Source organism: Phyllopteryx taeniolatus, chromosome 19 (assembly GCF_024500385.1).
Source record: "Phyllopteryx taeniolatus isolate TA_2022b chromosome 19, UOR_Ptae_1.2, whole genome shotgun sequence".
NCBI lineage: Eukaryota > Metazoa > Chordata > Actinopteri > Syngnathiformes > Syngnathidae > Phyllopteryx > Phyllopteryx taeniolatus.
In genome coordinates, this window is record NC_084520.1 from 2435058 (window position 1) to 2447181 (window position 12124).

Below are 12124 nucleotides of genomic sequence, written 5' to 3' on the forward strand. Positions count from 1 at the left end.
CTAGTTAGTAGTAATTGGTGAGACGTGTACAGAATTACAGGGTGACCCATTTTGACCAAAGAGGCTTTTTGAAATGCATAACCGGCAGCGGCCAGGCCCTGGTAGCAGGGTGCTTGTCCAGCCTCTACATTGTCAAGTTTGGTACTAGTTAGCATCAACACCTCACAAGCATAACCCATTTTTTTCTGCAACATACAACAGAAAAGGCTTAGAATAGTCTGGGTTACCAAGCGCTGGGGCATGTTGTAAGTTTTGCTTGAGAGCTAAAAACTTCGTTTAGCACAGGCGTCCCACTGGAGGACAGCCGAGTTATTGGTTATAATAATTAGTTGCCCTTGCGGCACGAATCATGCCACGCAGTGGGGTGGCTTTGATTGCATAATCACAGATCCAGGCCCTGCTCTATCCAGCCATCACCAGAAAAGTCAGCATTTGGCCTACTGACTGTGGTTGCAGTATGTGGTGACAGTTGCTTTGGGCGAGTTGTACTGTATAACGTTGCGATCCAGTTAACATATGAATCACTAAATCCAAATTTATGAATTACTGCAAAAAGAAAAGACCAGTTAACCTTGTCAAAAGCTTTTTCTGTCGTTCTGGTGCGACTATTTATATGAGGGCGTCTTCGAGGTTGTTTATTTTCTGCCTCATTTCAGGGTTCAGGGGTGGCAGCTCTCTGTTCTGCGAAAGGTCCGGTGATTTGGCAAACGATATGTTCTTTCTTGTCACCTCCGGGGACAGCTGTCTTTTTTCTTGGAGGGCGATGAGTCGCATAGACAGCTTCTTCTTTTTAGCAAGCACCGCATCACTTAGCAGGTGGCACGCGTCTTTCCATCTTGCCTCCTCAGCCAGTAGTACAGCCTTGTATTGTCTCACGTTCTCCTCAGCTTTGCTAGTTCTGCTCCCCTTGAAGCTGATCAGATCAATGGACTTCCGCCTTGTTCTGTCGTCTTGTGGTTCCTGGGTCATGCTGTCATTAAGTAAGTTAAATAGATTGGGATGTGGGTACGATGTATTATTAGCCCATGGTGTGTGCCTCACTAGTCTCATTCCCTGGTTGTGTTTTCCATGTAACAGTAAATCCAACCTCCAACCTTTGCCTGGGACCCCTCCGCTTGTTTTTCTCCAGTTAACACGTATTGACCTCAGGGAATGATGTCATTAGAGATATATGGGGTCGGTTTGTCACGCCATTCTAGCGCAGGGTGTAATTTTAGCGCTCCCGTGGCAGAGTTTGTATTTCGGGGTATTTGTTAGCATTCCGCGGCACAGTGGCGACTGGTTAGCACATCTGCCTCCCGGTTCTGAGGACAAAAATCCGGGCTCCCTTCTGCGGAGTTTGCATTTTCTCCCTGTGCCTGTGTGGGTTTTCTCCAGGGACTCTGGTTTCCTCCCACATCCCAAAAACATGGAAGGTAGGTTATTTGAAGAGCCTAAATCGCCCATAGGTATGAATGTGAGTGTGAATGGTTATTTGTTTATATGTGCTCTGCGATTGGCTGGCGACCAGTTCAGGGTGTACCCCACCTCTCGCTCAGAGTTAGCTGGGATAGGCTCCAGCACACCCTAGTGAGCATAAGCGGTATGCAAAATAAATGAATGAATGAATGTTTGCATTCCACTACAGGCAGCTCCGAGGTCCCATAAGTACATTTCCCTTCTTCCCTAAACCACCTCAGCACTTCACTTTCTATATCCCGCTTTCGTAACCTGGCTGCACTGACATCCCGTGCTTTGTAATGCTTGTTTGTCTCAATTTCATTGCAACATGCTGTCACGAAGGTCCATTTCCTTGGCCACCTTCGCTGGCCTGTAGCTCGTTTGTGGCCTTTTTCACAATAGTGTTTGATCTGTTGTGCAGGATCTGGGTGACGCTTTGTTACCAATGCCAGTGGGGTCTATACAGAGATCCCCTTAGAAGTCTCAGCCCTCATGTCTTGCCTCGCTTGTGAGGTATCTGGGGCCTCGTAAAAAAGGTGCGTACGCACAAAAACGTGGCGTACGTTCTTTTTCACGGCAAAGTTCAGATGTATCAAGAGTGAAGTGACCTTGGAAATGTGTGGTGCCTCACGCCAACGTCATGGCTGGCGTACGCACGTTTCTACAGCTGTTGGTCCTTTGGCGACACTTAGAGGTGATGCTGGGAAACTGTTATAATAAATCTGCTCATCCGAGACACATGACAAGGAACGATTAATGCCCGGCAACATTTGATTTCAACAATGTAAAAGACGCAAGGACTCATTTAACCAGTGTATTTAATGAAACACTGATATTTGTGAAGACACCTATTAATTGATCAAGGTGATCATTTATGCCGCCTATTGCCCTCACAATCTCTTCTTCTGACTCCAGCACATGCACTGAAAAAAATTGTCCTATGAATTCACTTAATTGAAACATGTACATTGGTTGCACATGATTAAAATGTGTTAAAATTACATTGTTTTTGTTTTTTAGGAGAGGAGGGGTAAATTATGTCATTTTAACACATTTTAATCATGTACAACCAATGTACATGTTCAAATTAAGTAAATTCAAAGGACTCTTTTTATCAGTCTGCACGGGTGGGGACACAGCCAGTCGGGCGAGCAGCAGCAGCCGGTTGTCGGAACGTAATTGCGTCGGAGACGCCAGAAACGGTGGATGAATCCTCCGCGTCTGTGATGCCAGGGAGGCTGGACGAATTCTCCACGTCTGTGACAGCAGACACCAGGGATGGTTGACGAATCCCCGAACATGTAGAGCACGGCTTGAACTGCGTGTCCTCTCCTGTGTATTAAAATAATACATTGAGTAATCAAACAGGAGTCAGTTTAAACTCTTTAATATGCTGACATGCTTCTATTTGAATTGAAAAGATCTATTACAAATACCATACACACAACATTTATGCATCAACCGTTATCTCATAGGGCTGAGTGTAGGTTACTGTATGAACACATTTGTCGTGAGTTATAAAAATAAATGGTATTTACCTTGTGGGGTGATCAGTCACCTACATTTTGCTCCCACCACCCCTGAGAGAGCAGTGTCACCCATGATTGCAGCGATTCTCTCCTCGAACGGGGTGAGGGCCTCCACGCCAGTGCCTCCGCCTGTTTTGGGCACACTTTGGGAGTGGGCAGCTGTCCTCCGCTTCGCATCCACCTTAATATCTGACGACTTCTTTTTTAGTTCAGCGTGTGTGCGCTGTTCCCGACCCCCCCCAGGTTTGACTGGGGAGCTCACGGTCACTATCCGCCCTAGGTTTTATGAGGACAAGTATTTTTCCAGCCGTAACACCCTGTTTTACTTCTTTATTTATCTGATAGTTAAACCTTATAGTGCATCTGGAAAGTATTCACAGCCTAATTCTGAATTTCTACACAAAACATCCCATAATTAAAATGTGAAATTCTTTGGTGTGAAATTTTTGCAAATGTATTGTAAAAAAAAAATCACATGTACATAAGTATTCACTCAATGAAATGCAAATACATTTTTGTCTTTTTTAAAATGTGATATTCTGGATTTTCTTTTTGATACTCTGTCTCTCATTGTTAACATAAAACGACCATTAAAATTATTGACTGCTCATGTCTTTGTCAGAACTTACAAAATCATGAGAGATCAATAATTATTTCCTCCACTGCATATGCTACTTTGTGTTGGTCGACCACATAAAATCTGTGGGTTGTATGATGGCAAAATGTGAAAAAGTTGGTATGAATACTTTTTCAATGCACTGTACGAGTGTGGTCACGAAACGTATTACATTCGTACCTAGAGGCACCGCTGTAATTTGATTTGACATTTGCTCTGAGCTTCACAATTGCTTGTTTTTCTGCCCATAGATGACGTTCTGGTTTTCATGTTGGTCACACACCTCTAACTTTAAATGTAGTCTGCACAGGCAAAACTCAAATTTGAAACTGAAAATGGAAAGAGAATAAGTTATGCATCAGTACGAAATATGAATCTATGACAAACAAGGACAATATTCGCCCTTCCTTTGCATTTGTTCGTTTTTCAAAAGACAATCAACTAACTGATGTTGAAAATTAGTGCAGTACTCTTCCGGGTATGCCTGATTGCCTGATTGTTTGTATTTTTTAACCGTCCTTTCATGTTTGTTTCTTTGGTACACTGTTTTTGGTCTTTGCAAATTGAAAAATTAATAAATAATAAATAATAATTAAAAAAAAGAAAATAATGGAAATAAGGCCAGCAGAGGTAGTATTCCATTTAAAAATATATATATATATTTTCGTGATTTATTTATTTTTTTAAATGGGTCACTTTGACCCGTAACATAAGGGGAGGGATAACAAGGTACAGAGGGAGGTTTGACAATTTAAATGACTTGCACTGTTTTTTCTTTCTTGACAATCAGTAACTGAAAGATCGAGCTTGAGCCACTATAGTCCTCTGCACTACCAAGTGAGCTCTCGAAGGCTGTATGATACTCATGTCATGTTGGTTGTGGCTATACTTTATTTGTTACTTGGAGGCGACCAACAACATTTGAATATAAAAGGTTGTAGATATTTTCTGATGTACATTTTAGCTACTTTCATCAGGCCACTCACACATTTTACTGACTAAAAGATGGAATTTTGTCTGATGAAATCCATAAACAATTGCCTTAAAGAACGAGAACTGCCCTTTGTTCTCACAGAAAGTCATCACGTCTACTGTTTTTTTTTTACATTTTCTGATTGACTCCATCATGAAGCCCAATTAAGAAAAAATATATTATTCGATACTATTCATATTCCCAGTTCCGCCTGGCACAGCAACAAGCTAACGTCTCCTCTCTCTCCAGCTCAAGAGTCAAGGGCTCAACTAGATGATGTGACGTATCGTAGAGCTTGTCATGTGATTGGGGAGATCTGCAGGACTCTCAAAGCAGCTGAATCCTTGAAAAGAGGTGCCTACCAAGAGTTTGGCAAACTCATGGTGGAAAGCCACAACTCCCTCAGGTACTGTAAAATAAATTTCATTGCTGTTCCTAGTGCCTAGTGTCTATAAAATGTGTTCACACCCTCCGCATCCATTGCCTCAGTTGATATTCTTCAATATGGAATTATCCATCCCTCCATTTTCTGTTTCTCCCACATCCCAAAAACTTGCATGCTAGGTTAATTGACAACTCTTAATTGCCCGTAGGTGTGAGTGCGAATGGTTGTTTGTTTAGATGTGCCGTGCGATTTTTTTAATTTTTTTTATTTTGTGACACTAAGTTTTAAAAAAACACTTGGGCAATGATGCTATTAGGCTAACGATATGTTAATTATGCAGTACTAGGAGTTACTGTCAAGAGAAAAGTATTATTGAATCAAGTTAAAGTTTCTCACTCCTGTCCTGCCTTGTTATGCTATGTTCATTTCCTGTTTATGACCAAGGTAAAGCAAAACATCTATGACAATACTGTTCCTGCTGTATATGCAAATACAAATACTGTACAACAAATTGAATATGTTCATTGAAGCTATATGGCTTCTACTGTCCTAGACGCAACTTATCTGCCAAATACTCTAAGTTCTATAGTCATTCATAGTCAGTCGTTCATCCAAAGAATTCCAAACCGGATCGGGCGTGGACCAGGTTAACAACGTCCGCCACCGGCGCCGTCAACCTGCAGGGCGCTGGTGGAAATTCAGCTACTGTGGGTCGAAGACGAAGAAGAGGTGGAAAGCGGGTTCTTCGGCAGAAAGAGAAGAGGAAAGCACAGAGCCTAGAATTGAATGTGGGGACTTTGAATATTGGGACTATGACAAGAAAATCTCAGGAGTTGGTTGACATGATGATTAGGAGAAAGGTTGATATATTGTGTGTCCAGGAGACTAAGTGGAAAAGGCAGTCAGGCTAGAGGTTTAGGGGCAGGGTTTAAATTATTTACCATGGTGTAGATGGGAAGAGAAATGGAGTAGGGGTTATTTTAAAGGAAGAGTGAGCTAAGAATGTCTTGGAGGTGAAAAGAGTATCAGATCGAGTGATGAGGCTGAAACTTGAAATTGAGGGTGTTATATATATAATGTGATTAGTGGCTATGCACCACAGGTAGGATGTGACCTAGAGGTGAAAGAGAAATTCTGGAAGGAGCTAGACGAAGTAGTTCGGAGCATCCTGGACAGCAAGAGAGTCGTGATTGGTGCAGATTGCAGATGTTGGTGAAGGAAATATGGGTGATGAAGAACTGATGGGTAAGTACGGCATCCAGGAAAGGAACTTGGAGGGACAGAAGGTGGTAGACTTTGCAAAAAGGATGGAAATGGCTGTAGTGAACACTTTTTTCCAGAAAGGCAGGAACATAGGGTGACCTACAAGAGTAGAGGTAGAAGCACGCAGGTCAGAATCATCGTTATTTTATCATCTTTACTTGCCAAGTATGTCCAAAAAACACACAAGGAATTTGTCTCCGGTAGTTGGAGCCGCTCTAGTACGACAACAGGGAACACTTTTGAGACATAAAAGTATTGACAAAAACAGTCACTGAGCACTAAAGGGTTGCTAGTCATCTGGTGATGCCGGTACATTATTTTTATTTACTTACATTTTTTGGGGGACAATTGTGCAAAAAGATGCAGAGTCCTCTAGCACTTAGAGCAGTTTGAATGACTAATATAGCAATAGTCCGGTGTGATGATCATTGTGCAAAGGGCGCCAAGACTTCATGGAATGTATGCAGTTTAAAGTGACTAGTAGTGCGATAATCTGCGACAATGTTGATTGTGCAAATATTGCAGATACTCCTCAGTCAGTGTGCAAGTGGTGCAGATGCTCGTCTGGCATGAGTGGCCAGTATTGGTCAACAACAGATATGCAAATAGTGCAGCGTGGCGAGACGACTACAGTGAGTGCACGAGTAATATATAATTGGCCTGACACAAATCTGACAACAAACTCAAGACAAAAAGAAATGGCAGCATGTTGCAATGGAATTGTAGGTTAGCTGTTTAAGAAGTTGATTGCAAGAGGGAAGAAGCTGTTGGAATGTCTACTAGTTCTAGTTTGCATTGATCGGCATAGCGACAACCTGAGGGGAGCAGCTGGAAGAGCCCATGACCGGGCCTTGTATGAGTGCCCGTACAGTACAGGCATGTACTGCCTCTGAGTCAACTCATCTCTTTGTTTGGCATGCAGGGAAACCTTCTCTCACGCGCATCAACATTAAACAACGCGTCTTTCCGCTGCCGATATGGCTGTATTTTATTTTATTTTTTATTTTTATTATTCTTTTTTTTAATGGATATTTTGGAAAAACCCGCGAAGCACTGAAGCCGCAAAACGTGAAGCGTGAAGTGGCGAGGGAACACTGTATTGGTAGAAGGATGATTAGGATGGAGCTGCGAGAGGAAGACCAAAGAGAAGGTTCATGGACATGAGGGTCTCATCTAATTCGTCCTGGGGGAGATGATAGGCTACATTATAGATAGTAAGAGAACAACTTATTCCTGTTGTGAGGGTCATTTTGGTTATAAGATGTCTTGAGCTAATTAATTTTAAAGGTTGCTGGTTTTTTTATGATGTACATTTTAAAAAATCACATGAAATAAAATGTCCAAGAGCAGAGAATTGGATGTACGGCTTTTGACGTGTCACCACCATGAACAGGTCCGGACCTGACTTGAAAAAGGACAGGTGAAAAAATACATTGGTGGCCAATGCACCCTTGATTTGGGGAACGAAAGCGGTCAAAATCACTGAATTGATTGCAAGTGCATCTGATGTCTACTTTCAATACATACATACACATACTTACATACAAAAGAGACTACTTCGTTAATGTAACTGTTGTTGCTGTTGTTGTTGTGGATCCTTGATAAATAGGCCTACACCATAAGCATTTTTCAGTATACTTTATGTTATGATTGCTATTTAGTAGGAGATCACAGCTTTGTTGGTTTCTTTCTAATGTTGATGGGGGTTCCCATCGGGTGCAGTGTATTTTTGACACAACAGTGGGGAGACCTATGCGGCATATGCCTCTATGCAAAAAATAAATACAAATAAAGTTATTTTTGCTTTATTATGAATTATTATTGTGAGGCACTGCGTGGATGACAACAATTACGACATTTTCCAGTCTTCTCATTGGAGAATGTTAAAAATAATCTGCCGCACATTGGCACAATAATTTAAGGTGAAAATTGAACGTTAAATTACACATCTTACCTGAATTATGCCCAGGAAGCAGAACTGAATGAGATTTCTGTCCAAATACGTCCCGTCAAACAAACCATGGTCCTTCAGGTCAGCAAATAGAGATATGTAGAATTAAATTGTTCCCTTCTGAGGAAGCCCCACCAACTCACGATGCACTGATTAGCTTAGCCAGGCATCCACTTGCGAAACATGAATTTGTTGATCTTGAATTCTCTCGCGGCTGCTCGATTCCCATGTTCCTCCGCGTAACTGAAGCTGTGCTTCGTAAAGCGTGTCTCTTCGTAGGTGCCATTTTTGGGGGTCCTTAGCCGATATATACCTACTGGAGGCATGCCTTTACCGTCGTCTTTCACGCGTACCCTCCCCCTTTAACGTCCGCATGCTGTCCTCAGTCACGTCCGCCTTTCCTCTATATAAGCAGCGTGTCGGCAGGAAATGCTCCCAGTCAGTCAAGCGGAGCGCTCATCAAAGTCACACAACAACATTTACAGATTTTGGAACTCGGTGCACACATAAGGCGCGCCGCATTATAAGGCGCCCCGGGCGTCCATTTTGGAGAAAATTTAAGACTTTTAAGTGCGCTTTATGATTGTGAAAATACGGTAATCTGTGGACTGCCTCCATGTAGTAGCCTCCAACAATTTTTGCGCCACTGCTGGTGGTGAACGCATTCATCCAGATGATTTTGCGGGAAAACCTGTCAATGCAGCCGTTAATACATACTATACCAAATGGTTTCAGTTTGTCGTATGAGTCGAAATGCCAAATGTAATTGGGAACTTTTGCGAAATAGCTTCGGCGATGGAGGCGTCTCCTTCTTCTGAGTTCAACACCTCTTGGGTCAAATTCTTTTAAAATTAATCCATCCTCCTTGCATTTTGTGTACATCCACCTGTCCCCACAGAGTTGCCCAGATGTTTGTAAACGTTCATGGATACAATTAACTACATGAGCCAAAGTGGTGTATTCCTTGCGCTCAACCAGACAACAAGACTTCAAAATTCGTTTTAAATGTCTCTCAGACACAACATAATGGTGACAACTTGCAAGTAAAGCAGCAATGTCCTTATAATAAAGTCCCAGGTGAAAATATACCCGAACTAAGTCCTGCACTGTCATTGTCACACAGAAATGCAAACCGAACTGTATAAGAGTCTTTTATACATCCACACATGCAATGGACTATACTTTCTCGTTAGGATGAGAAAGAATCTCATTCAAACAAGAAAGTTTCTCATTGTAATGAGGAAGTTTCCCGTTATGAGTAAGCTCCGTTCAAAACGACTCAAAGAAAGAAAATATAAAAATATAAAGAAAATATTTGCATTGTTCGAAGCTTTTCTGGTGGTGTGTTTGTTTTGGCTGAGATGTTCCCGACAAAATCAAAATGTTCTTGACAAAATATCCAAAATGTTCCAGAGAGTTTATGATAGAGGTTGGTATCTCTGTTTTTCATTCAATGTTTTTTCAACGTAGAGATAAATGCTTACTTTATGGCTGTCCCTTTTGTCAGAGATTTATATGAGGTGAGCTGCAAGGACCTGGATGATCTGGTGTGTGCTGCCATGGAGGTGGAGGGAGTGTTTGGCAGCAGGATGACTGGTGGAGGATTTGGAGGTTGCACAATAACTTTGCTGAAGGCCCATGCCATTGACAGGACTATACAGAACATACAGGTAAATACATAAAGCATACAATAACTTCCTGTCCTTGTGTAGAAAGAAATCATGTACTTTATATAAACATGACAAGTCTGCAATTATCATACAACTTCAAACAGACAAACATTTGACTTAAATTGTAAATATCTATTATTTCAAAGCTGTATGTAGTCTTAACGTCACCTCATTGATAATTCACTTTTTTAAATAAACATAGCACGTTAAAACTCATTTTAATTTGTAAATGTAAAAATAATCATTTTCATGGTGTTTGTTGAGTAAATTTAAGACAAGCAGAAAATGCAAGCAGGGGCAGTCACTGTGGCTCTGTTGACTAGTACATTGTTAAATCACGCATAAGTGAGGACACGGAGAATAACAGCGACATCCATCCATGTATTTTCTACACTGCTTGCCCTCTTAGGGTTGTGTTGTGGGTAGTGGTGGGCGATATGACATAAAATCCATATCACGGTATAAATTGAATCCCTTCAAGGTAACGGTATATATTGCAATATAAACTTATGTGTAAAAATTATAATGCACATATTTTTGAATGGGTTGTATCAATCTTAAGCAAAGCTAAATTGATAAAAAAAAATATATATATATATATACCCAACAAAACAAAGCCATGTAATTTTGAAAACCTATTGTGCTGATCTCAAACATTCAAACTCAAAAGAAATTTCTGCACTATATGGGGACCAACAAATACAATTAGCATTGCTGATATTAGCAATATGATATAATAGTATAATATAGTATTTAATATAATATATGAACGTACTTTAGACATTAGGCTCCTCCTGGCTTGACGTCTGAGGTAGTGTACACGGTTGGTTTTCAGACGTGTGTGCCTGGTGTGCAGCTGCAAATCTTTTCTCTCCATACAATGTTTAAATTGCAATACCCGCTAAATGTTCATGGGTAGTTACTGTTGTGAGATTGACTTATGTCCATCCAAGGCTGCCTTACATCCTCTAACGTAGTGTTGACGTTAGTGATGGGCACGGCAGTTCTTTTGAGTGTACTGAATCACTAGAATCAGTTCGTTAAAAAGATTTATTCAAAAGATTCGATCACCGAATCGTTTTGTTCTTTTCCACAGAATCATTCAAGTGCTTCCTCATTCAGTTCATGATTCAGCCCTGAGGTTCACGTTCACTAAGGACTATATGTTGTTGTTGTCATGTATTGTAAACTAGGAAAGGTGGTGAGATTATTTAAAAATAAAATAAAATAAATAAATAAATAACTTAAGCCAAGTTATCACCTACCTATCTCTCTCTCAGCAAGCTCTCGAATACCCAGCTTCGGTCGTGACTCGGAACATCCGTGGCGAGCTCAGCTACCGCACATGTCCTTCAGCGTCCCCTCTACATCCACACAGCGGCGAGACTTGTCTGCTTTCCACCGCGGTGGACAGCGTCTTTGACCAGCACCCGGGTTTCTTGCTCACCCATCTTACTGTTATTGTCATCTGATTAGTGTAAAGCGTCTATGAGTGTCTTGAGAATTATTATTATTCAACAAAAATCTTTAATAATGGCATTAGAGACACAGAGGGGAGGATATGTATGTGTACATATAGACATTTATTATTAATTTACATTTATTTTAAATATGTGCGCTTGTTCGGTGGCGACTGGTTAGAGTGTCTGTCTCACAGTTCTGAGGACCAGGGTTCAAGCCCCGGCTGTTTGGAGTTTGCATGTTCTCCCCGTGCCTTTGTGGGTTTTCTCCGGGCACCCCGGTTTCCTCCCACATCCCAAAAACATGCATGGTAGGTTAATTGACAACTCTAAATTGCCCGTAGGTGTGAATGTGAGTGCGAATGGTTGTTTGTTTATTTGTGCCCTGCGATTGGCTGGCAACCAGTTCAGGGGGTACCCCGCCTCCTGCCCAATGATAGCTGGGATAGGCTCCAAAAATTACAAATAAATCCCACTGGTGTGAATCACTTCGCTGTTTATGTATAATATTTATATATACAATTATATACAATTAATATAATATGATGTATTCCCTGTAAGTTTTCATATAAAAGTATAATTGAATTGCAAATGAGTATTACGGTTATAATACTAAACAATACCAATTCTGTTAGTGAGAGAGAATAATATGTATGTACATATACGTATGTGTTATTTAAAATTTCTTTTTAATCTTTTCAAATAGATCTCCCTGCTGCTGCCGCTTCAGCTTGCCTTGCACTGCCGAATCCAACTCACATGTCAGTCTCCTGTCCTCTCATGACTTTGTGTAGTCTGTTAAGATTATGGCGACACCGTCCGACCCACGCCCCGTAT

At 41.2% G+C, this 12124-nt stretch overlaps 1 protein-coding gene across 2 annotated transcripts in view; it reads left to right on the forward strand.

The window, feature by feature from the left end:
* galk1 (galactokinase 1) overlaps positions 1-12124 on the forward strand; it is a 53910-nt gene that overhangs the window by 24845 nt on the left and 16941 nt on the right. For both annotated transcript variants that reach the window (XM_061756215.1, XM_061756216.1), the window contains 2 exons: positions 4808-4964; positions 9665-9827. In XM_061756215.1, coding sequence (XP_061612199.1) covers positions 4808-4964; positions 9665-9827 — 320 coding nt within the window. The remainder of the gene's footprint in view (positions 1-4807; positions 4965-9664; positions 9828-12124) is intronic.